This window comes from Lepus europaeus, chromosome 23 (genome assembly GCF_033115175.1).
Source record: "Lepus europaeus isolate LE1 chromosome 23, mLepTim1.pri, whole genome shotgun sequence".
Taxonomy (NCBI): domain Eukaryota; kingdom Metazoa; phylum Chordata; class Mammalia; order Lagomorpha; family Leporidae; genus Lepus; species Lepus europaeus.
The window spans coordinates 13,995,684-14,022,847 of NC_084849.1; the positions used below are offsets into that span (position 1 = coordinate 13,995,684).

General features: G+C 42.1%; 1 protein-coding gene across 4 annotated transcripts in view; it reads right to left on the bottom strand.

Annotated features, from left to right (window-relative positions):
• Positions 1-27,164, bottom strand: part of TAOK3 (TAO kinase 3) — a 197,198-nt gene that overhangs the window by 43,040 nt on the left and 126,994 nt on the right. For all 4 annotated transcript variants that reach the window (XM_062181919.1, XM_062181915.1, XM_062181916.1 and 1 more), the window contains exons 12-13: positions 14,404-14,571; positions 11,556-11,762 (exon numbers count right to left, since the gene is read on the bottom strand). In XM_062181919.1, coding sequence (XP_062037903.1) covers positions 11,556-11,762; positions 14,404-14,571 — 375 coding nt within the window. The remainder of the gene's footprint in view (positions 1-11,555; positions 11,763-14,403; positions 14,572-27,164) is intronic.

Below are 27,164 nucleotides of genomic sequence, written 5' to 3' on the forward strand. Positions count from 1 at the left end.
TAAAGGGACAGATAAAATAATTCCACGTTATGAAATATGAAGTCTTATTTTATCAGAGTAAATGAAATAAGGTCCATGACTGAGATTCATGCACTAGGTTTAAGGCTTTAAATAAGAATGTGCTGGGACCTGCCACCATTACTGTCCTGTAGACTTAGCAATGTATTTATGTATGAAATTATGCTTATTTCATATCACAGTTCCAGCAGAGCAAAGCAGCTTTAACATGCCAGCAGTCAGAAGAAATACACTTGCTAGAGGCCTGTCATTTTTGTAAGAGGCCTTACTAAGTCCTAGTTTTGGTTAGGAATAGTTGGTTAACTTACTCAGTCTATGGAATGAAAGGAAGACCTCTAATATGCGGTAACAGCTAGGTTTTAAGTTGTAATAAGTTGATTTACAAAGATAAGCAGTGAAAATAGAATCCACATTGTCCATATAATAAAACAAAACTTATTCATGCACAAATGTGTACAACTTTATTATTTTGTTTCATTGCTGATAAAAATTAGCACTTTGGGCTTAAGTCCCTGCTTATCAAATTAAAAGCCATACTGTATTTTTTTTTCCAGTTGAAAAATGTTCACTTTTATTCCAAGTAGTAGTACACTTGTCCCTAGGTATCCACAAGGAATTAGTTCCAGGACTCTTGGTAGTTAACAAAATATGTGGATATTTAAATATCTTCTATAAAATGGTATATAAATATGTTATATATAATGCACACACATTCTTCCACACATTTTAAGGCATCTCTAACTTATTTGTAATACCCCATCATTTAGAGTAAATGCTATGTAAATACTTGTCATTATTTAGGGAATAATGACAAAACAAATAGTTTGTACATATTCAGTACACAGGTAATTTAAAAAAAAATTCTAACATTTTTAATTGACACATGAACAGTGTACAGATTTGTGAGGTACCATGTAATGCTTCGATATATGCATTCATTATATTATATTCAAATTCGGGGAAGCATAACTATTTCCTCAAACATTTGTTATTTTCTTGTGCTGAAAACATTTCCAAATCCTTTCCTATCGATTTTTTGAAATACATAATACCTTATCATAAAGAAGTCACACTTATTTCTAAGTTTACAGAAGTTAAACATGTGAGAATACACTGGGAAAGTTAAAACTCGAAATTGCATTGAGTTTAATTGGCACACTAAAGGTGATTTTTAAAATAATGATATTTTAGAAGTTCAAAGAATATTTACAAAATATCTACTTTATTTTTTCTTGAGAATCAAAATATGTAACTTATTTGGTTATTTTCAATTTTGCTTATTTATGTAAAGGCAACAAATTTCATGTATTTCATATATATATACAGATTTACGAATATAATGATACTCCCCCCACCCTCCTTCCTCCTTCCTTTCTTATTTTTCTTTTAATTTTTGCAATGACATATTTTCAATTTCCAATCACAAGCTGAGGACTCCAGCAAGTAAAGAACTCAACAAGTAGTAAGTAGAAAAACCACTGCTCCTCAGAAGCACAGACAAGCACTGTAAACAGTTAATCTACCATACGTATAATAAACGATGCCATCAGACAATTCTTTGCTTCCTTCTATTTTTTTTTTTTCCTTTTATAAAAGAATTCTTGTTTTCTCCAGAGGAGCTTCCTAACAGAGATCACCATAACTAAAAGTCTTCAAATATGATGCAAGAAGAAACCATAAAATTGGGCAAAATTGTAGTCTAACAGTAGATACGCATTCCAACTGCACTGGGACATGAGTTTTTAAATATTTAGCTCCACCGCATAAAACAGGTTCAAAACACCAAAGACAATTTAAGGAAGCCATTTAAAACTCAAGGGCTGCTCTTTTTCTCAAATACATAAAATAAATAAATACTAATTTTAAAGAGGGAAGGGGCAGGGATTAGGTCTAGTGGTTAAAATACCACTTGGGATACTCAGATCCCTTACCAGAGTGCCTGGGTCTCAGTTTCCTATTTTAGCTTCCTGCTAGTGCACACTCTGAGAAGCAGTGGGTGATGGCCCAAGTAGTTCAGTCCCTACCGCCCACACGGGAGACCTGGGTTGAGTTCCCAGCTTCTGCTTCGGCCTGGTCCAGCCCTGGTGGCTACAGGCATTTGGGGAGTGAATCAGCACTCTCTCTCTTTCTCTGTATTCTCCTCCCTCCCTCCCTGCCTCTCAAATAGATAAAATACATATAAAGAATTGAAAATGAAGAGAATGTGCCTTGAGAAATGAGCCCAAACAAACCGAAGTATCGGCTTTACCAGGTATGTCTGTTGGTTGTATTTGTTGCCTCTTAAAGTAGCAGTTCCTTTGACAATGACCTCAATACCTGGTTCCCAGAATTTCGGAACTGCACACAACTTAAAATTTCTTTTGTTTTAAATTTTCATTCTATTCGAAAATCAGAGAGACAGATACAGAAAGATATTCCATGTGTCCCAGATGCCTGTAACACGTGGGTGGCAGACTCAAGAGCTTTAGTCACCACCTGCTGCCTCCCAAGGTGTGCATCAGTAGGAAGTTGGATCAGAAGTGGAGGGGCTAGGATTTGAACCAGGCAGTCAGATGTGGGATGTGGGGTCCCACACAGTGACTCATTTGCTATCTCACATATCTTCCCCTGAAGTGCATATATCCTAAGATGGAAACCAGTAAGGGTCAACTTGCTATTTATTGTAGTTCTGCACTAGATTAGATTGTTTACAAAGGGTAACAGGAAGGTCAACATAGTCTTTGAGGAATGATTTTAGAAGATTAAGAACAAATGTCATGTTGTACTTTATCGGGACAAAATACATGGCTTGGTTACGATTTATCTGTAAAAACATTATCACTCAGGGACAAATAAAATTCCAATATGATTAGAGACTAGTTTTAAGTAAACCTATGATAACTTGGTAAGTCTGTAACATTCTTGCATCTAAAAAAGTAAACGTGGGGCAGGTGTTTGGCCTAGCAGTTCTGCCGTCAGTCAGGACACCTGTGGTGCACATCGGAGTGCCTGCGTTCACACCTGGCTTTGGCTTCTCATTCCAGCTTCCTGCTGGTGTGGATCCTGGGAGGCAGCAGTGGTGGTTCTCGTGGCTGGGTTCTTGCCACCCAGATGGGAGAGCTGGACTGGGTTCCTGGCTCCCAGCTTGGTCCAGTTTAGTCTTGGCCATTACTGTCGTTTGGGGAGTGAACCAGTAGAATGAAGCTCTCTCCCTCTGTTTCATTCTCTCTCTGTCTCTCAAATAAGTAAGTCATTTTCAAAACTAAATAAACTTCTTCAGATTAAAAAAGCTGTCCTAATGTTTGTTCAAAATCCTTAATAAAGAGAATTGAACTTTTAATACAATGTGGTGCAGTGGACAAAGTATGATACATACAAACTTTACTGTTAGGCCTTAGGCAAGGGCGTCTAACTGGCCTACAAACCCTTAGCATCTGCCTACGTGGAGTCGCTTGCTTAGAGTTTCTTTTTTTAAGATTTATTTTATTTATTTGAAAGATAGAGTTACAGAGAGAGGTAGAGACAGAGAGAAAGAGAGAGAGAGATCTTCCACCCACTGGTTCACTCCCCAGATGGCTGCAACGGCCAGAGCTGTGCCAATCCGAAGCCAGGAGCCAGGAGCTTCTTCTGAGTCTCCCACGCAGGTGCAGGGGTCCAAGCACTTGGGCCATCTTCCACTACTTTCCCAGGCCATAGCAGAGAGCTGGATTGGAAGTGGAGCAGCCAGGACTCGAACTAGCGCCCATATGGGATGCCAGTGCTTCAGGCCAGGGCTTTAACCCACTGGGCCACAACGCCAGCCCCTGCTTAGAGTTTCTAACCCAGCTCAAGCAGGGCCCTGGAAGCCACGCCTCTGGATTCCATCAGAGGTGTTCTGGGCTGACCCTTGCCACAGTACTCAGCACACCGGACGTTGGTCTGTCTGCGTGAGGCTGTGGGCTTCTTGGTGGCAGAGTAAATGTGGTTTGAACCATCTCCGTCTCCCCCGTGCCTGGCAGAGTGCTCAATACTTAGTAGGCATTCGGTAAATGTTTGCTGAATAAATAAGCCCAAGAATGTAGGTCTGAAGAGATTTTGAGGAAATGACATTTTCTTTTGGATTATTTAACAGAATTCAAATTTGTATTTCATAAAAACCTGCCACTCTGTACTCTAAGAAAGCCGTAAAGCAGTGACACACACAGGCGCACCTTACCTGCTGGGGTGGGGGAGTCAGGATGGCTTTCATCTGGTGAGGTGAAGCCTTCCTTTAGACGCCCACACCTTTTTTTTTTTTTTTTTTTTTTACACTGTGGAGAAGGGATCAGCATCCCCATCATCTCTCTTCTGTTTTGTTCATTTCAAAATTATTAAATGATTGTTGAAGCAGGTGTAGCTCTCCAAAGCTGAGGTGAGGAGAAGGGGAGGGGAGAAGATGGAAGAGGCCACATCGCCCTAGAAGGAGAGTCAGGCAGGTTGGCCACTGGCTCAAGGCCGAGGACACAGGTGTGAGCGTGCTCAGGGCTGTGGCGGAGACAGGTGTGAGCGTGCGCAGGGCTGTGGCTGAGGCAGGTGTGAGCGCACAGAGGGGCCGCAGGGCTGCACTGTTCAAGAGACCTCACCTTCATTCCTTCATCCCCTTTTACTTTGCCAAATGTGATTCAAACGTCAGAGAACCCAGCCCTCCGTTCAGCAAAAGCAACTGGAGAGGCCACTGCAGCAAGTGGAAATCAAACTAGAACAACCTCTCCCCTCAAGGACTTTTTTTCTTCTTCCCGTGAAAATGGTGAAAGCGTTTCCTTTTTTAAAAATGGCGAGGCAAAATTTAAACAGAACAGACAACACTGACTAGTAAGAAGTGTAAGGACTTAGAGTAGAATAGAAAAAATATTTTCTCTAAATAATAATTCCTAAAAGGCTAGCCATCATGACTGGAGTCTGGGCATCATTAAAACAGCACAGATTGAAGAACAATTTTTTTTTGACAGGCAGAGTTAGAAACTGAGAGAGAGAGAGAGAGAGAGAGAGAGGGGTCTTCCTTTTTCCATTGGTTCACCCCCCAAGTGGCCGGTACGGCCGGTGCACTGCGCCGATCCGAAGCCAGGAGCCAGGTGCTTCCTCCTGGTCTCCCACATGGGTGCAGGAGCCCAAGCACTTGGGCCATCCTCCAGGACAGAATCCGGCGCCCCGACTGGGACTAGAACCCTGTGTGCCGGTGCCGCAAGGCGGAGGATTAGCCTATTGAGCCGCGGCGCTGGCCAGAACAATGCTTTTAGTATGTTAAACTCTTATGTCACGCTAACAGAAGGCATCAGCAGGAAAAGGTAATTGACTGTCGACTTTAACAACAATAAAAGCACATCTTAGTTGATAAATGTGAAAAATAGACTGTGTTGCTTAGGACAAAGCTAAAATCTGCAGGCACCATCACTTAAAGGGGTAGCATGGAGGCTCAGATAAATAAACAAACTTGCCCCGGAGTTACCTGAGGACGCCCACGAACTGAGGTGTGAAGTTGTATCCCCCAAAAGTCCACCTTCAGCTACCTTTTAGGAAGCCTTTATAGCCTGCTCACTGAGTACAGTGTTAACAGACGCTGGGCTAGGGGGCAGGAAAGAATGAGTCCCGAGGAGCCCCCCCGTCTAGAGTGACACCCCTGTTGTTGGAGTAAGCAATGTGGCAACCCCAGCGCGGGGAAGAGAAACAAGGACTTACTTTATTTTGCCACAGTCTGCTTTTGCTGAACAAAAAGATTCGGTCAACAGCCCTTCAGGGCCTTGGAAGGACCCGAGTCGAGGCAAGGACAGAGGAGACGAAGGAGTAACCTGGAATTCTGACGTCAAGGGAAGAGGCTCAGTGCCCCACTTCGCCGTTCGGGGGTTTTCTCTGTGAGAGCAGAACTGTCCTGCTCTAATCAGGGCATCTGCACTCTGGATGCAGAGCAGCTACCTGCAAGTCATGTCTCACTAGGTACGCATGGCCTTTAACAGTGGGCTTACTTTCTCTAAAAAGATGGCAGTTTGTTTCAGATCCATGATCTGACTAATTTAGGATACGTCTGCTTGATGATAAAATAAGGGGGACAAAAAAATCCCTCATCCTCTGTGTATTTTCGTATTTACTAAGAATGCTCTCATTCTCTTGGGTTTTATTACTGCACAAACTGTTTACTTAACTCTTCAAAATCATAGACATAATGCATACAATTATTTAACCCTTTTAATCCATTATGTTCAATGAACCAGAACAGCATTATGTTTAGCATTAGGTAATTAATTCATGTCCTGTGTTTCTTCGTGTTTGTCCGTAGTTACTGACTGAGGGTGTGACCTGTGGCAGGCACTGTTCTAGGGGACAGGCACAGTCCTTGACCTAAAGGGATTTACATTCTGGTAGCAAAATAATAAACAAATTAATACATGATATAATTTTCTACAGTGACAAGTATTAAAAAAGAATAAAATAGGAGCTGGCGCTGTGGCTTGGTAGGCCAAGCCTCCACCTGCAGTGCTGGCATCCCATATGGGCACCAGCTCAAGACCCAGCTGCTCCTCTTCCAATCCAGTTCTCTGCTGTGGCCTGGGAAAGCAGTGGAAGATGGCCCAAGTGCTTGGGCCCCTGCATCCTCCTGGGAGACCCAGAAGAATCTCCTGGCTCCTGGCTTCAGATCGGGCCAGCCCCAGCCACTGCAGCCATCTGGGAAGTGAACCAGTGGATGGAAGAGCTTTCACTCTGTCTCTCCCTCCATCTGTAACTCTACCTCTCAAATAAATGAATAAAATATTTTTAAAAAATGTTACAATAGGATAATGAGATAAGGGTTGGAACACTGTTTATATTCTAATGAGACATAGGCGTTTCTAAGATTCTGGAGAGTAATACAAGTAAAACTGGAGAATGTTTCATAAAAAAACATTGCTTGCTTGCTTCCTGAAAACAGCCTTGTGGTCACAAATTTTGTCAGACTGAGAAAAGCCCTGCCCAGATCCTCTCCGAGGAAGGACTTGCTTTGCCAGCTGCTGAGGCACACTGCTGTCAGTGCCTTTGGGTTCGGCCTCGGCCACCCAGAGCAGCCTTGCTCCGCTCACACCTTTCCCAGCTACTGATGTTCAAGGTGGTGTTGAGCCCAGCCGTTTCTGTGCAGCTTGGACAACTCTGATGGACCACTGAGGCTTCAGAGCTCGGTATCGGGTTGAGTGAGGCTGCCATTCAGCTGGGCCCTCAGTTCAGCTTTGTCCTCTGCCCAGTGCAGCTCCCTTCTCCTCCCTCGAACAGGTGTCAATCCCAAAGGAATTTCCTAATTGGAAAGATACTCTACAGGGCTCAAGTGTGTCAGCTGCGCTTCCCCAGAAATCCAACCTGCAACAGAAATGATCTCTGGACCTGCCTGTAACACAGTGTGGCTGTGGTACCTTCTGCAGAGAGAGAGAGAGAGAGAGAGAGCGAGTGAGAGAGAGAGAGCCCTTCTAAGGGAAATTTTCAGCGGAATCCAAATACGTAATGTAAGAGAGAAGCAGACTTTGTCCTGGGTGAGGTGGATAAGAATTGCTTCTTTCACTATTACAGGAATAGAAATGCAGAATTTTCGAACTACAAGGGATCTTGGAAATCACACAGAACAAGTCTTGTCTTTACAGATGGAGAAACTGAGGTCCAGAGAGATGTATGACTTGTCCGAAGTAAAATAAAACTAACAGTGGCAGCTAGAACTACAGACTAGCTTCCTCTCTTCTACAGTCCAATTTTCAACATTTTCTGTTGAATTTAAGATCCTATTTCATTTATGTTGCTAAGTGTTTTCAGGATGTTTGAATAAAGCAACAAATATAAACTTGCTGAATATTTTCAAAATTTATTGTTTTTAAAGATGTGGTTTTTATTTTAGCTCTGATGGGTTTCTTGAAGGGAAATCATACTTAAACATTAAGTCTTATATGCTATATATGCTATTTTTCTGGCCTATATATCTAAAAGTTAACTCATTAAAAAGTTTATAAACAAATGTATTTTCACTTCTTTCCATCACATCTCCTGTGATCACAGTCCCCCTCTATATCCATGGGATCCATATCTGTGGACTCAACCAATTGCAGATTGAAAATATTAAATAAAATCCACAACTCAATTGCGACTGTACTGAATATGCACATACATTTTTCCTTCTCATCATCCCTTAAACAATATAGTTTAATCATCACTTATATAGCTCTTACATTATATTATCAGGAAACTAGGAGATGGTTTAAAGTATTTAGGAGGGTGTGTGCAGGCTACTACACCATTTTATATAAGGCACTTGAGCGTTGGCAGATCTTGCCATCTGTGAGTATGTGGGGGGTCCTAGAACCAATTTCCTATGGATACTAAGGGATGACTATATTTTGTAATTAAATAGAAATACATCATATAACAAGTTCTTCCTGACATATATTTTGGGGTATATATGGGTCAAATACAACTACATTCTATTTCAGAATATAAATGACACCTATTCTTCTTAAATGATTACATTGGGCAGAGGAAAGCTTTAAAAGACCCACATTATCTCAAGGCAGCTTTGTGGTGCAGCAGGTCAAAAGCCCTGGCCTGCAGTGCCGGCATCTCATATGGGCGCTGGTTCGAGTCCCAGCTGCTCTACTTCCAATCCTGTTCTCTGCTAATGTGCCTGGAAAAGCAGTGGAAGATGGTCCAAGTCCTTGGGCCCCTGCACCCATGTGGGAGAGCTGGAAGAAGTTCCTGATTCTTGGCTTCGGATTGCTTCAACTCTGGCCAATGTGGCCATTTGGGGAGTGAACCAGCGGATGGAAGACCTCTCTCCCTCTGTGTCTGCCTCTCTCTGTAACTCTGTCTTTCAAACAAATAAATCTTTAAAAAAATGAAAATTAAACCCCCAGTGAGTTACAGATCAGGCTCTTCTTTCTTGTTGGTCATGCCAGAAGTATTTTTCTTTTAATTTTGAGTGCCCATTTGGAGTAGAAAGATGCAACTGAATTCCTTTCCCTATATCCATGGAGCCTTGAGGGTAATAGAAAGGCAAGAGCCAGGCTTAGCAGCACCTGTGACAGCTCCATCCAAGAGGAGTACCCAGCAAATCCTTCTTCTCTGCTCTTCAAATACATGGCCACTTGCTGGTTTTCAAGTGCTTCGCACATCTCTGCAGTTGTCTGTTTATCACTCCTTTTCCTCAGCTGCATCCACGGCTCTCGGGTAGCCTGGGTCACTCTCTCTTTGGTCCCAGGATGCACTGTCCACATAGCTCACCACATGCACTCTAACCTCTCTGGCATTTTCTTTCTCTCTTGAACATATAAGAGTACTTCAAAGAAATAGTTCATGGAAAATGGAATTCAAAGATAAGTATAGCCGGTGCCGTGGCTCAATAGGCTAATCCTCCGCCTGCAGCGCCGGCACACCAGGTTCTAGTCCCGGTCGGGGTGCCGGATTCTGTCCCGGTTGCCCCTCTTCCAGGCCAGCTCTCTGCTATGGCCCGGGAGTGCAGTGGAAGATGGCCCAAGTCGTTGGGCCCTGCACCCCATGGGAGACCAGGAGAAGCACCTGGCTCCTGCCTTCGGATCAGCGCGGTGTGCCAGCCGCAGCGGCCATTGGAGGGTGAACCAACGGCAAAAAGGAAGACCTTTCTCTCTGTCTCTCTCTCTGTCCACTCTGCCTGTCCAAAAAAAAAATAGTATACTTTGGTACAAAAAATTGAAGTCTGCATTAGAGGAGTCTTCAAAAAATTCATGGAAAATGTATATTATGAAAAAACTATGCATGGATTTCAATTTTTTTTGCACTGAAATAAGCATATACTTTTGCTTTTATTTTTAAATGTATTTATCCAAGACGCAGACAGAGACAGACGGAGAGATAGGGAGCACTCTCATCTGCTGGTTTACTGCCCAAATCTTTACAATAGCCGGGGCTAGGTCGAGGCTGCAGCCAGGATCTAGGAACTCAATCCAGGTTTCCCATGTGAGTGGCAGGGACCCAGCTATGTGAGCGATCACCTGCCGCCTCCCAGAGTCTGCGCTGGCAGTAAGCTGGGATCAAGAGTCAGAGTTAGGAATCGGACTCAGGTACTCCAGTGTGGGATGCGCATGTCTTAACTGCTAGGCCAAATGCTGGCACCTAAACCTGCCTTTTAATTCCATTTCCTGCGAATTTCTGGAAGACACTTTGTACAATCAATGATGTACAATCAATGATGTTTTTTGTTGTTATTGTTTATTTTTAGTTTAGGTGTTTTTGCTTGCTTGGTTTATTTTTTGGGGTCTCACGACTTTTCTATTTGTTGCTTTTTGACTCGATCCCATTTCTTAACCCAAGCTAGCAGGCTGCTACTTGTTTCTACTTGTTGAAGTTTCTGCTACTTGTTGAAGTTTCAGCTTAAATGTCACTTCATCAGGCAGGTGTACATGATTTTCTGCTAGACTGTCTGGAGCGAGCTTCCTAACAACAAGGTCCCCTCCCTCCTGCATGGTAAGAAGCCCCATGGAGGCACCACGTCTGCTTTATTTCTTCTGGAGTTGTGGAGTCCACCATGGTTTCTGGAGCCCAGTCTACGTCCCCACCAGTGAATAAACCAATGAGTCCATTCAGAAAAGAAACGTCTCCCTCCACAGTTCACCACTGGACACCGACACATTCTCTCTCGCCCTTCTTCCTTCCCTACTCAATTTCCCTTTCCTCTCAAGAAAAATGAACAACCTATACAAGTCTAAGTGAAAAAAATTCTCAGATATGCTCTCCCACTGGAATTTTAATGTGATCGCTGCCATTCATTAAAATAAGCACACATATTCCTTGCATATACCTCATAAGGAAAAAACCATGCAGGATCCTTTTCCATAACTCCATATTATGGACTACTTACCTAAGATCTCTAAAAACACTTTTGGAGAACTCTGACAAAGCTATGAAATATTCACCTTGTAGAAATTGCTTTGAAAGGAGCTTTAAGTTTTCACATTTTTAATAAACTATCTTCATCATGATAGAGTCGTACAAAATGGAGATCTTTAATTGGAGAAGCAAACCAAACAAAAAACGAGGACGTTTCAGTCAAAAGTCAGACTATTTATGCCAGCAGAGAGCTAGCTTTAGAAGAATAATAAACAGTATGTCCGAGAAATGGCAGAGAAGATAGAAATTATTTCTAAAATAAACAGTTTGTTGGGAGTATGGATTTAAATACATCCTTCTGGAAGAGTGTGCTTCTAAAAGGACACAACCAACAAATTATACTCTGGAAGACTTGAAAACCCACAGCATTAAGATCGCTGGCTCAGAGAAGAACTTATCAGATTCTTCGACTTGATGATTTATAGATTTATTTACTTTTGTTGGTTGGTGATGATGGACAGACGTCAGAGTCATGAGAGAGTAAGATGAAGACATTAGGCCTGGAGGTAGTCTGCACCGTCCTTGGTTGTATCTTTACCATAAGAAAACTGCCAAGTACTAGGTTTAGTCTTGGACTTCAGTTGCAAAAAGGTAACTAAGAATGTGTGGGTGCCAAAGGCCCTGAGCTGGCTTTGCTCTGACTGACCTGCTATGGTGAAAGGTCCCACGACACCCACCTTCTTGTGCACAACGGAAGAGCTGGAATTGATGGTGCTTTCGTCATCATGCATCAGGACGAGCTCGGAGCTGCTCTCGTCCATGACCTCCTGCATGCTGTTCACGCTGCTGCTCTGGCTGCCCGTGCTCACGGACATGCTCGGGATGGAATGGTTGCTGCCCAGGCTGTCCATTTCCCTGCCAAGGCTGGTTCCGTGTTCACTGTCCTACAAAAGTGGAGCACCAAGGTTAAAAAAAAAATGACTGGAGATAAAGCGCCAATCCATTGACTCAGCTGTTAAGCTCACTCAATTTTGCAGTGCCAAGTTGCTTTTTGGACAATCTGCAAGGATGAAACTTTTTATGGAGTGGCTCCCCTACTCCCCTACCACCTCCAGACATTTCAAATTCACTTCTATGCCTTCCCCAGGGGAGGGACGCGGGGTCATAGGGCTCCAAATGGACACAGGTCACAGGGCTCCAAATGCTGCTATCCCAGGGCTTTCCCCTGTCATGCACAATGATCCTATCATCATATTGCCATTCAGCAAGCAGAATCAGGCCAGGTTTGTAAGAGGACCTTTGGGAACACCAAGGTGCTGGAGAGACTGCTGGCTACTGAACCGGTGCCCTCTGGGACACCTGCAAACACAGAGTGGGTAACTGCAGACTAAAGTGGAACGGAAAGAGCTTTCGGGGATTTGACAAGCACTAGGCTCCTCTGCAAGTCATTATTGAGTAACTTCATATTTAAGCAGGGATATTAATTCTACTGTTTTGGACAGGTAATTAAATTCTGCCTCCCTCAAGCAATTCTATCATGCTTACCTCTGTAATCTTATTAAAATATATCTGTTAACCAATAGTGGCGTTCATCACCATTGGTCCAATGACTACTATTTGAAAGTTGCAAAATAATCAGAACATATAGTTTATCCATCACAGTTGGGTATCTTTTGATATAAGATTAGTCAATTTAGCTACAAATAAACCTTGTTTTAAAAGAACCATACTGTACATATATGACTTTAATGAACTGTTACTTAGCCACAGTAGTATCTGTAAGGAGGAGTCACTGGGTGATAATGGTAGATAATATATTTTTAATAGATTTATTTTTCCTAAAAGGGGATCACTTCTATACATACAGTCAAGAGATTTTATAGTACAATTCAGTTTTCTGAGGTTCATTTTTATAATTATTGATAAAATTATTTAATATTAAAATGTTAAAGTAGACCCACCCCATTCATTCTTTTTAAAATTTGGTTTTAGAAGAAGTTCTTTCTAAGGCCAGCACTGTGGCATAGCAAGTAAAGCTGCCAGCTGCAGTGCTGGCATCCCATATGGGGGCCGGTTCAAGTCCCGGCTGTGCTACTTCCTATCCAGCTCTCTGCTATGGCCTGGGATAGCAGTGGAAGATGGTCCAAGTGCCTGGGCCCCTGCACCTGCGTGGGAGACCCAGAAGAAGCTCCTGGCTCCTGTCCTTCATATTGGCTCAGCTCCAGAATTGTGGCCATTTGGAGAGTGAACCAGTGGATGGAAGACCTCTCTCTCTCTCTGCAACTCTGCCTTTCAAATAAATAAAATTTTTTTAAAAAAAGTTCTTTCTTCCATTCAAGGCCATTGCCTGCATCCATACTCTTGTTTCTATCCTACCCATTTTCCGAGATCCTGCTTCTTTAACTCTATCTCTTTCCTCTGTTTTTAGTGCCTATGTCCTGGCTCCATTTCTTCTCCATACAAATAAAGGAGCCTGTCCCATATGTACGGACCTCCCTGCATCTGCCTCTCTTATTTTTCCTTCTTAGCCAAATTTCTGAACCCTAAAAAAAACTAACTTTTGCCGTCTCTACTTTCTCGTCTTCGATTTATTCCACAAGTCAGGTAATCTACTATTTGTCCTGCCTCACATTTAAAATCGCTTTTACTGAGGTCCTTGAGTGTGTGCTGATTCTCAGACTAAAAAGACACTGTGTGTCTTCTGTCTTGGTCTGGACTGACCTCGCTGCCCACTGAGTCCTTGCAGCTGTGCACTTTCCTAGCATCTGTGATGCCTTTGTCTTCTAGGAATATTCTTCTTCTTCTTCTTCTTTTTTTTTTTTTAAAGATTTACTTATTTTTATTTGAAAGTCAGAGTTACAGAGAGAGAGGGAGAGACAGAGAGAGATCTTCTGTCTGCCGGTGGTTCACTCCCCAGATGGCTGCAATGGCCAGGACTGGGCCAGGCCAAAGCCAGGAGCGAGGAGCTTCTTCTGGATCTCCCACGTGGGTGGTGGGGGCCCAAGCACTTGGGCCATCTTCTGCTGCTTTCCCAGGTCATTAGCAGGGAGCCGGATTGGAAGTGGAGCAGCTGGGATGCTGACAGTGCTCCTGCTACTCACATGGGAGACCTGGCTTCAGCTGCTGCAGCCATCTAGGGCCTAGTGACCCAGCAGATGGAATCTCTCTCTCTCTCTCTCTCTCTCTCTCTGTAACTCTTTCAAATAAATAAGTCAATAAATCTAAAAAAAAAAAAAAAAAGCACAGCACTTTCCTGAGGCTAAAATGCCCTCTGTCCATTTGTCAAAAACTACCCCATCTTGTCATCCATGGAACGCCCACTAATTTCACCAGTAGACATACTTTCTCCCCACTGTGGACCTCTGTGATGGGGATATATCCCTTCTGCATGTGGCCATATTTTGCCTTACGTGAGTGGTATTTTATGAACGTTTCTTTTGAGACTCTGCATGTCTCTTAAGGGAGAGAACAGCAATTAATAAAAAAATTTTTTTAATCCTCACAAGAACACTTCAGAGTGCCCAGGGCAAAACTTTCACATAGTCGGCCCTCCGTACAGTGCCTGCTGAGACACACTACACCTACTTCTTCGTCCTCCTGTGACTCATTCAAGGGTCCGTTCCGTGTTTCTTGGAAGAGGATTTTTTTCATTTTCCGGTATTGTAGGTTATCGAGCTCACGAACAGCATCTTTTGTCCTCTGTATAAGGTCAATGAGGACACGTGGTGGCCGCTCTCTTCGAACAAAGTCATGCTGATTAAGGGAGGAGAAAAAACAAACTAATGAAGAAGAAACATTTTTTTGGGGTAAGAAATGAATATAAAGATAAATTAAAAAGCATAAAATAGTCCTGTGGATTTTGCACAAATAACAGAATATGGCTTCCATGTCAAGTCATATAAACTCTCACATTACGTTACTCTCATAAATAGATAACTATGCTTTGCTCTTCTTCTGTAAGCCCCATTTTGTGGACTTTGTCCCAGCACTACCTGAAAATCCTTTTTTAAAAATGTTATAGATCTGGCCGGCGCCGTGGCTCAACAGGCTAATCCTCCGCCTTGCGGCGCCGGCACACAGGGTTCTAGTCCCGGTCGGGGCACCGATCCTGTCCCGGTTGCCCCTCTTCCAGGCCAGCTCTCTGCTGTGGCCAGGGAGTGCAGTGGAGGATGGCCCAAGTGCTTGGGCCCTGCACCCCATGGGAGACCAGGAGAAGCACCTGGCTCCTGCCATCGGAACAGCGCGGTGCGCCGGCCGCAGCGCGCTACCGCGGCGGCCATTGGAGGGTGAACCAACGGCAAAAGGAAGACCTTTCTCTCTGTCTCTCTCTCACTGTCCACTCTGCCTGTCAAAAATAAATTAAAAAAAAAAAATGTTATAGATCTAAGGTATACAACACGATGTTTTAATACACATATACTTAGTTAAATGATTACTACATGGAAGCAAACTAACACAGTTATTACTTCACAGAGTTGCTTTTATTTGATGGTAGAAGTGCCACAAATCTAATGTCTTTGTCGATTTCCAGGATGCAATATTATTATCTATAGCCCTTATAATGTACTTCAGCTCTCAATACTTATTAATCCGATATAACTGAAACTCTGTACCTTCTGACCTCCTTCTCCCCACTTTAAACTACCTTTCTATTCTCTGTTTCTGTGTATTTGAGCCTTTTTTTTTTTTTTTTTAGGTATCATGAGTGATATCATTAAATGTTTTTCTGCATATGGCTCATTTTACTTAGCATAGTGCCTTCTGAGTTCATCCATGCTGTCACAAACAACAAGGTCTCCATTTTAAAGCCTGAAAAATATTACATTATATATATATTTATTTATATACCTATATCTCACAAATATTACAAACACACATACCTATCACAACTTCTTTACACATTCATCCACTGACAGACACTTAGGTTCTTTCTGTATCTTGGCTATTGTGAACAATTTTGTGCCAAACAAGGACACTGATTTCATTTCTTTTGGGTTAATACCCAGAAGAAGGACCGATGAATCTTACGGTCATTCTATCTTTAATTTTTGGGGCACCCTCCAGGCTGTTTCCCACAATGATGCACACATCAACATTCCAACCAATAATGTAAAAGGGTTCCCTTTTCTCCACACCCTCAACAACACTTATTTCTTGTCTTTTTTTTTTTTAAACTTAATTTTATTTATTTGCTAAACAGAGAGCTTCCTAAATGTATTCAACGTCCAGTGGTACTGAAGTTGGGAGCAAGGAACACAATCCATGTCTCCCATTTGGGTGGCAGGAACCCAACCAGTTAAGACATCAACTGCTGCCTCCCAAACTAGGCATTAGCAGGAAATGGAATGCAGAGCTGGAGCCAAGACCGGACTCAGGGACTCTGGTGTGAGACATGGGCATCCCGATTGCTGTCTTAACTGCTCAGCCAAATGGCCGCCCCCTTGTCTTCTTGATACCAGCCATTTTTAACAGGTGACAGGTGATAATCTCAGTGTGTTTTTGATTTTCATTTTCTTAATGATCATTGTGCATGATAATTCGTGAGGTTTACTTTATCATACAAGTAATAAAAATCCCTAGTTCATTAAATAGTAGCAGGTAGGCTCATACATTTCCAACTTGAAACAGCATCATAAGCCAAAGCAAGGCAGAGCACAGCCTGCTCTTGTTAACATCTGCCTCAGTGCTCCTCTCTGCTACACACTACTCTTTGAAAAACAGACTTGTGTCTATTTTGTTTTCTATTTCTGGGATCGTATTGTGTATGCTTCAACAGTATGGCAGCTGTTCAGTCTACCCAGAGGTCAGAACTCCGGCAAGTTCATCTCCCATTAAAGAACCACACAACCAGAAAGAAGGGGAAAGTGCCTCTAAGGAGTGAAAACAACTAGCCCCGTCTCTGAGCTTTTCTTACTATAAACAACCTTTTCTTTCGGTATCACCAATGACTGCGAACACATAGTCTGGTTTTCTGGTTTCTCGGCCCACAGCAGGTTTGAAAGAGAGAATGAGAATGGGAGAATAAAGGATTGAGATCTGTTAGAGGTAGCGTTACCCTTTGTAACAAGAAGCATGCTTTGTAAGTTCTCTCACAGCCTGAAACTTACAGTAGAGAAAGAAATGGACATTTCGTGACTAACATACCTATCAACCAACCAAACAGAAATGGACAAAGGTCTGTGGGCTATTTTGCAAAAGGGCAAACACCCCTTATGTAGCTGCTTTTATGCCCCAAGAGTACACAAAACACCACTGTCTCAGAGCCAACAAGATGGGAAATTAGGGACTGGCATTGTGACACAGTGGGTTAAGCTGCCACCGGCGATGCTGGCATCCCAAATGGGCACTGGTTTGAGACTCGGCTCCTCCACTTCTGATTCATCTCCCTGCTAATGCACCTGGGAAAGCAGCAGAGGATGGCCCAAGTGCTTGGGTCCCTGTACACATGTGTGGCTTTGGCCTGGCACCACCAGGGCTGTTGAGGCCATTTGAGGTGTGAAACAGCGGATGGAAGATTGATTCTCTCTCCCTCTCTCCCTCTCTCCCTCCCTCCCTCTTTATCTCTCTCAGTGTAACTCTGCCTTTCAAATAAATTAGAAAAATAAATTAGGGGCAGGTGTTGTGGCTCAGCAGGTTAAGCCTCTGATTGGGGGACCCATATCTCATACTGGAGTGCCTGGGATAGAGTCTTGGCTCCTCTGCTGCTGCTTTTTTTTTTTTAAAGATGTATTTTCACTTACATGAAAGAGTTACAGAGAGAGAGAGAGAGAGAGAGAGAGAGAAAGGTCTTCTATCCACTGGTTCACTCACAATAGCTGGAGCCAAGCCAGTCTGAAGCCAGGAGCCTCTTCTGGGTCTCCCATGTGGGTGCAGGGGCCCAAGGACTTGGACCATCTTCGACTGCTTTCCCAGGCGCATTAACAGGGAGCTGGATTAGAAGAGGAGCAGCTAGGACTCGAACCAGTGACCATATGGGATTCCAGTGCTGCAGGCAGGGGCTTTAACCCTCTGCACCACAGCACCAGCCCCCTTCTCTGCTTCTGATTCAGCTTCCTGCTACTCCTGGCATGGCCTGGCTCAGCCTTGGATGTTGTGAGAATTTGGGGAGGGATAGATGATCTCTTTCTCTCTCTGCCTTTAAAATAATATATATATATATATATAATTTTTTAAAAAAGTAAAATTATATTCATTATTCTCTATTTTTTTGAAGATTTATTTATTTGAAAGGCAGAGTGACAGAAAGAAAGGGAGAAACAAGAGATCTGTCATTTGCTGGTCCTCTCTCCAAATGACTGCAATGGCCTGGACTGGGCCAGGCTGAAGCCTGGAGCCAGGAACTTCATCCTGATCTTGCACATGGGTGGCAGGGGCCCAAGCACCTGGGCCATCTTCCACTGCTTTCCAAGGCACATTAGCAGGAAGATAGATCAGAAGCAGAGCAGCTGGGACTTGAACTGGTGGTCCAACATGGAATGCTAGCATCGTGGGTGAGGGCTTAACCCACTGGTCTCCCAATTTTAAAAATATTTATTTATTTGAAAATCAGAGTTACAGAGAAAAAGGGAGAGACAGAGAAAGACCTTCTATCTACTAGTTTATTCCCCAGAAGGCTGCAACGGCCAGGACTGAGCCAGGCTGTAGCCAAGAGCCAGGAGTTTCATCCAGGTCTCTCACATGGGTGTCAGAGGTCCAAACATTTGGGCCATCTTCCTCTGTCTTTCCCAGGCCATTAACACGGAGCTGGATCGGAACCCATGCTCATAGGGGATGCCGGTGTTGCAGGCAGCGGTATTACCCGCTGTGCCAGGACCTCAGCCCAAGGTGTAATTTTTCAGAGTTCAGAGAAGCACATTGTATATTCCAGTGAGATTGCATTGTATTATTTAGTGAGATTAGAAGGTGCCCAAAAGTGGGAGAGGGAAGTTTGCTTTTTTTTTTTTTTAAAGTCAACTATGTGGCAAACTCACTTATGTAAAATTATATTTTTGTAGATACTGGGAAAATGAGATGCAATGTGGCCTCCACAGAGGAGTGGATTTGATCCCTGTATGACTGTGACAGATCGAGAAGAGGAACAGGACTCTGGTGAGAAAAGGCTCTGCAAGTCTCGTTGTTCTTTACCCTGACTTCGCTTTTTCTCACCCTGTGGCTTTTGCTCTTGCTTTTGGACAATATCTCTCCCTCTGCAAAGAGTCTTTTGTGAAAATGAAACTCCATTCCCAGAAGCAAGCGAACCTCACCGAGGATGAGCAAGAAAGAAGTGAATCCTACTACTGCCCTCGTGCTGGCACTCACTCAGGACCAAGTCAGTTGTGAGTAAACTTCAAGCTAGGACTTAGGATCAGAGAATTTTAAAGTGAGAAGGGGGCCTTAGAAATCCTTTTTTTTTTTTTTTCCCCCAAGGTGAGGAAACTTAAGCCTTGAGAAGTCAGTGATTTCCACCGCTAACGAGTGGAAGAGCTGGGGCTGCCACTCGGGTGTCTGTGTTTGTGTTCTGGGGCTGGTTGCTGGGGCTCGCCTATCACAATTATCTTTCCCCAACATCGGTTTGACCGTGTCACTCGCTGTGACAGCCCTTGGGGGCCACGTTCAGCTTTCCACTCCCTTTTCTCTCCCTGCTTTACTTTAAGCACTAGAACTCAGGCCTCCTTTGCAGTGGGAGGTAACAGTGCGAGCAAGGTCTGGCCAACGAGACAGGGGCCAAAGCCCCTGAGAAAGGCCTGATTTTCTAGGACTGAAAGGCAAGTTCTCTGGAGAGAATGAGTTTTACCCTTCTTCCTGCCTGGAATAGACTTGAGTCCTGGGGATGCAACAGCCATTCTGTGATACAGAAGATAAAAAGCCACCTGCCAAGGATAGTATAGGAAGACAGGAGGAGTTTGTGTCCATGATGACTTTTTAAAAAATTTTTTTAAATTTTTATTTATTTTTTATATTTATCTATTTTTAATTTGTATGTGTTATATAGGCACAGGCAATGACTTTTTGGAAAAGACCCCAGAGGCACAGGCAGTCAAAGCCAAAATTAACAATTGGGATTGCATCAAATTGAGAAGTTTCTGTACTGCAAAAGAAACAGTCAGGAAAGCGAAGAGGCAACCGACAGAATGGGAAAAAGTATTTGCAAACTATGCAACAGATAAATTATTAATAACAAGAATCTACAAAGAGATCAAGAAATTCCACAACAACAAAACAAGCAACCCACTTAAGAGATGGGCCAAGGACCTCAATAGACATTTTTCAAAAGAGGAAATCCAAATGGCTAACAGACACATGAAAAAATGTTCAGGATCACTAGCCATCAGGGAGATGCAAATCAAAACCACAATGAGGTTTCAACTCACCCTGGTTAGAATGGCTCACATACAGAAATCTACCAACAACAGATACTGGCGAGGATGTGGGGAAAAAGGGACACTAACTCACTGTTGGTGGGAATGCAAACTGGTAAAGCCACTATGGAAGTCAGTCTGGAGATTCCTCAGAAACCTGAATATAACCCTACCATATAACCCAGCCATCCCACTCCTTGGAATTTACCCAAAGGAAATTAAATTGGCAAACAAAAAAGCTGTCTGCACCTTAATGTTTATTGAAGCACAATTCACAATAGCTAAGACCTGGAATCAACCTAAATGCCCATCAACAGAATACTGGATAAAGAAATTATGGGACATGTACTCTATAGAATACCATACAGCAGTTAAAAAAACAAACAAACAATGAAATCCGGTCATTTGCAACAAATGGAGGAATCTGGAACACATCATGCTGAGTGAAATAAGCCAGTCCCAAAGGGAAAAATATCATATGTTCTCCCTGATTGGTGACAACTAACCGAGCACCAAAAAGGAAACCTGTTGAAGTGAATGGACACTACGAGAAACAGTGACTTGATCAGCCCTTGTCCTGAATGTTGATGAACAACTTAATACTTTATCCCTTTTAGTATTTTTTTTGTTCTACTTAATACTATTGGTTGAACTCTTTAATTAACACACAATTATTCTTAGATGTTTAAATTTAACTGAAAAGTGATCCCTGTTAAATATAAGAGTGGGAATAAGAGAGGGAGGAGATGTACAATTTGGGACATGCTCAATTGGACTTGCCCCAAATGGTAGAGTTAGAAATGTACCAGGGGATTCCAATTCAATCCCATCAAGGTGGCATGCCATCTCACTAGTCCAAGTAATCAGTTTCAGTTCACAATTGATCATAATGATAAGATTAAGAGTCAAAGGGATCATATAAACAAGACTAGTGTCTGCTAATACTAACTGATAGACTTAAAAAGGGAGAGAATGATCCAACATGGGAAGCAGGATACATAGCAGACTCATAGAATGGCAGATGTTCTAAATAGCACTCTGGCCTCAGAATCAGCCCTTAAGGCATTCAGATCTGGCTGAAGAGCCCACGAGAATATTTTGGGCATGGAAAGCCAAGACACTCTGGCAAAAAAAACAAAAACAAAACAAAAACAACAACAACAACAACTAAATGAAAGATCTCTGCAAGTGAGCGAGTGAGATCCCAGTGGAAAGAACAGGCCATCAAAGAAGGAGGTACTTTTCTCTGAAGGGAGGAGAGAACTTCCACTTTGACTATGACCTTGTCTAACTAAGATTGGAGTTGGTGAACTCAAAAGGCTTCAATAGCCTTGGCAACTCATGACAAGAGCCTAGGGTGATTACTGACACCATAAACAAGAGTGTCAATTTATTAAGTCAATAACAGGAGTCACTGTGTACTTACTCCTCATGTAGGATCTCTGTCCTTAATCTGTTGTACAATGTGAATTAATGCTATAACTAGTACTCAAACAGTACTTTACACTTTGTGTTTCTGTGTGGGTGCACACTGTTGAAATCTTTACTTAATTTATACTAAATTGATCTTCTGTATATAAAGATAACTGAAAAAATTTTTTAAATTTTTATTTATTTTTTTATATTTATTTATTTTTAATTTGTATGTGCTATGATGACGTTGTTGAGCTGCTTAGAGCTGGGTCCTGCTTGAAGCACCACCTTTGCCAGTGTCCTGGATTTCATACAGCTTGAGTTGATCAAGCCTTTCCTGTTTAAACTGTCTCAAAGTGGATACACTCAGCACCTTAAGAAGACCTCAGTACCTCTCAGAGAAAGTCTGAGAATTACAGCTAGATTCCTTCTTGTGTTTCTATGTTCACATCTGGTCATTGCTGCTCCTCCCAAACACTGCAGAGTACACTCTGCCTCGCTGCCACGTGCTCCCTAACTCTGCCTGCAATCCCGTCTCCCCACTGCTCTCCAAACTCCTATAGCTAAAAGCTTCTCAAACTCTTTTAAAAAGATGATTTGTTGTCCTTTGAAATATGTTTATTTTAAATATTTGAAAAATACAGAAAGATGTATAAAAGAAAGTAAAAGAAAATTTTCCCAAATTCTGCCACCTGAAAATAAGTATTGTTAAATAATGGAATATCATCAATTTGATCATATCATTCTTTTATTTGCTTTTTTAATCATCATTCCCTTTACTTCCAAGAATGCAGCTTCATTTTAAAATTTTATTCCTTTATTTTTTGAGAGACTGAGAGAGAAAGATTGACAAAGTGAGAAAGGGGAAGGCACACACACACACACACACCCCTCTAGCATCCAATGGTTCACTCCCCCAGTGTCTGCAAAGGCTGGGGCGGGGGTGGGCAGAAGACAGGAGTCAGGAACTCAGTCCAGTTCCCCCACGTGGATATCAGGAACCCAATTACTTGAGATTACTGACTGCCTCCCGGGGTCCACATTAGCAGGAAGCTGGAGTCAGGAACCGGAGATGGGGACTGAACCAAGGTACTCTGATATAGGAATATCCATATCCAGGTCAAATGCCTGTCTCTGGACTATCATTTTAGACATCATCTTTCTCTCAGAATAATGGATATCTAGAAATAAGTTTACACTGTTAATTTAAATATAATCTATCAATTTAAGGTATACTTGTATATAAGAGAATAAGAAACTAAGTTCAAGTAATGGTAAAAGGGGTGATTGTGGTGCAGCATCTCATATCAGAGTGCTGGCTACTCTGCTCCTGATGCAGCTCTCTGCTAATGCTCCTAGGAGAGCAGCAGAACATGGACCAAGTGCTTGGGCCCCTGCTCCCCATGTGGGAGACCTGGATGGAACTGCCAACTCCTAACTTCAGCCTGGCCCAGGGTTGGCTGCTGCAGCCTTTTAAAAATGTAACCAAAAAGAAAAAAAAAAGAAGAAAAAAGAAAATTTAACCAGTGGATGGAGCATCTCTCTCTGTCTCTCTTGCTCTCTCCCTATTGCTTTGCCTTTCAAATAAATAAGTAATTTTAAAAAAAAGCTTAAGTTTAGTTACAACTTCTTCACCAAAAGAGTTATCTGTTCCTAAAAGAATCCTCTAAAAATAAAGAAAATTTTTTTAAAATTATGAAAAATCTTGAGATTGGAGTTACTTTTTTAAAATTATGTATTTCAATTTGAGAAATGTTGTCCATCTACTCTGACAGATGGGAAAATTAGTATAACTTATATTTCTCTGTTGCCCCTAGTTTATTCTAGTTATATTATTATTTTCACAAGGCCACTGTTTATGAAATTGACATTCTGTTCTTTAAGCATTTCAATGATTACAACTTATTTTAAATGGATTTAATGTGAAAGTGACATTTTAGTGTCAAGAAGAAAATGTGAGGAAAAGATGGATTACTGACAAATATTTGGGAGCAGCCACATAGCTGACTAGAGGGAAATGTGAGGTTCCTACATCACTTCTTGTAAAAATTTCTGTACCAATCCCCTTAGCCTCACCTCCCTAAAAAAAAAAAAAACAGCAAAAATACTGCTAAAATAGAAATAGAAACAAAACTGAAGTATCTACTATAATTTAAGTGAAAAAATTAAGAACCCAGAAGACAACAATCATTGAGAATTCACTGAAAAAGATACAGAAATAGCTTTTTACCATATTAAAGAAACTCAACAAGTTACAGTGCAAAAACGTTTTTCACTGATCTGACCATCAAAGTTAAAAAATACCCATACTTTGTTAGTGTGATTATAAACTGGTGCACCTCTTTGGAAGACAATGTGGTAGTATCTAGTTATAATTTAAACTCCTTTTTCATTATGATGAGCAATTCTACTTCTAGGAATTTATTCTTTGGCTATCCTTATCCAGGTGCAAAATGACATATGTACAAAGATATTCACTGCAGCATAGTTTGCAACAGCAATAGATTGGAAACACCCTGAATGGTTGGTTGAAAAATTATGGTCCATTTGAGAAGATCACGGAACCATTAAAAAGAATGGGCGGCTCTATATGCAGGAAGGAATACAGAACAACACCCTGAACACGCTATAAAGTAAAACAGACTAACAACAACAAGAACCACCAAGGTAGAACAGTTCTTATGGTTTGATTCTATTTGTGTAAAAATCCAAAGAATATTTACTTTATGTACATAAAATACCTCTGGAAGGACACACCCGCTTTGTGACAGGGCTCGCTAATTCTGGAGAGGGGCCTAGGATGGGAAGAAGGTTTACTTTTCATGTTCTATGCTCTGTTGTATTTTTACCTTATGAAATTTATATTACCTATTCAAAATGCAGAAGGCACAGAATAAAGAAATTTTGGGGGAGGCTATTTTACTACTTTAAGAAAGCAACTTAAAATTACTTATCTACTTATTTATTTGAGAGGCAGAGAGAGAGAAAGAGAGTATGTGTCAGTGAGAGAGAGAGAGAGAGACAGAGAGAGACAGCTCCCATCTATCATTTCACTGCCCAAGTGCCTGCAAAGGCTGGGGCCAGGATGGAAATCACCGGAAGTCAAGGTCTGGGATTCAATCCAGTCTCCCGTGTGAGTGGCAGGGACCTGACTACTTGAGCCATCCCTTCTGTCTTCTCGGGTCTGCATTAGCAGGAGGCTGGAATGGGGAGCCGGAGCCAGGAATCAAAGCCAAGTACTCAGATGTGGGACTTAGGCATCCAAATGGCCGTCATTTAAAGACATTCTTATTTAGCTTATTTATTTGAGAGGCAGAGAGTGAAAGAAAGAAAAATTTCCCATCTTCTGGTTCACTCCCCAAATTCCAGTACCAGTTGGGCCAGGGCCAGGCCAAAACTGGGAGCCAGGGACTCAGTCCAGGTCTCTCTCATGAGTGGCAGGGAACCAAGTACTTTAACAATTCCCTGCTGCTTCCCACGTTGGGCATTAGCAGGAAGTTGTATTCCAGTGCAGTGCCTTTTTTTTTTTTTAATAAGAATTTTTTTTTAAAAGAATTATTTATTTGAAAGGCAGAAACAGAGAGAGGAAAGAGAGAGAGAGAAAAACTTCTAGCCACTGGTTCACTCCCCAAATGGCCATAATGGCCAGGGGTGGGCCAGGCTGAAGCCAGGAGCCAGGAGCTTCCTCTGGGTCTCTCACATGGATGACAGGGGACCAAGGACTCGGGCCATCTTCTGCTTCTTTCCCAGGTGCACGAGCAGGGAGCTAGATAGGAAGTGGAGCAGCTGGGACTTGAATTGGCGCCGATGAGGGATGCCAGCACTGCAAGTAGCAGTTTAACCTTCTACGCCATAGTGCCAGCCCCACATCTTTTCCTTCTATCTTTTTAATTTCATCTCTAGATTGGCTGGACTTTGTTACTAAGCAGTTTTTAAAAGAAAACCTCAGAAAGGTTGCCTTGCTTAAATTTGTAAGGCTTGAAAATGTCAGTGGCCCTTATAACTGAAGAACATCTTGCCTGGGCCACAAGGTCTTGATTTACAATTTCTTTGAATTCTGTAAATGCTGTTCAATTGCTTTCTGGCCCTGAGAGGTAGGTTTTCTCACCCCAATTGATGGGAAATTGGTTTTCCAATTGGTTTCCCCACCCCAAAATAAACTGTCTTGATCTGCTTATATGAATCTTTCTCCTTAGAGTTCAGGAATGTCTTTAAAATATGATTTAGTGATCACTGAAGGTCAGTTTCATATCTGCTCTTTAGGGCTCTGCCTAAATGTTACCTCCTTAGAAAGACCTCTCTTAACGCCTCATTGAAAACAACAATTCCTGTCACTCTTGATTCCTCACCCTGACTCATTTTTCTAAGAATTCACCACCAACTGGCATTATATTTATTTATTTATTTATTTTCTTACTCCTCATTAGAACATAGGCTCCAGAGTAGGCATCTGGCTGGTGGTTAAGATGCTGGCTACCATGCCAGCATCACATTGGAGTACCTGAGTTTGATACTTGCCTCTAGCTTCCTGCTAATGCAGGGAGATAGCAGTGATGGCTTAGGTGTTTGAACTCCTGCCACTCACATGGGAGACCTGAACTGGGTTCCCGCCTCCCAGCTTAGCCTTGGCTCAGGCCCGGACGTCAAAGGCATTTGGAGAGTGAACCAGCAGACAGGAGGTTCCACAAGGGTAACAATGATCTTTTCTTGTAACTACTGTATTCTCAGTGCTTTATCATAGTGCTTCATAGACAACCAGAAAATATTTTTTTAAAAGTTGATTTGATTTGATCCACCAAATGAAATCTAGAACAAATCAAATCAGAAAAAGATCCAAATTATTTGTTTCCAGAGAAGTTTCCTTCATATATATATCATTAAATATCTTCTGCTTTTTCCAGGTTGGCATTTGTTAGATCTCCTTTGTCTTCCACAGGCATCATTTTCTCTATCATCACCTTTTGAACTTTTATTTCTAAAGCATTTAATTCTGTTCTATTTCCTTAAGCTTATCCACCACTGGAAACACTGCAAACAGATTGGTTTACTCTATTAGTTCATTGCTTATAAATATCTTCAATCTCTGTTACGTTTTCTCTCTTCCATTTCTTTCTTTGCTTGGCCCACTTGATTTTAAAATCTTTTTGTGGTCTGTCACCCTAAATTTTTTCATTGAATCCACGGAGTATCTTATGGGAGTTCTTTTTTTCCTCTTTGATTCTAATATAGCCTCCAGTTATGTCATTTTTATTCATTTTTGTGTCCTGTTTTCTGTTTGTTTTTAAACTCTTCACCTACCTCAAAGTTACAGAGATTGTACCTTTCTTGTGTTTGTGGAGTTTCGTTCTGGTTGCTGTTTTCCCCTATAGACTTGTGGAGCTTCTGCTAAGGCAGACAAAGCAGCTCATGTCTGGACCATGTGCAGTTCTGACCACAAAGGAGAACAAGGCCGTGTCCTCTGCCCAGTTGCTTCTGCTATCATATCCCTGTAGCCTGCTGCTCACAAGAAGGAAAAACTCACTTCCAAGTGGAAAAATTAGCTGGCTTCAGACCTACCACTTTGGGAACACTCAAAGCCAGAAAATAATAGAACAA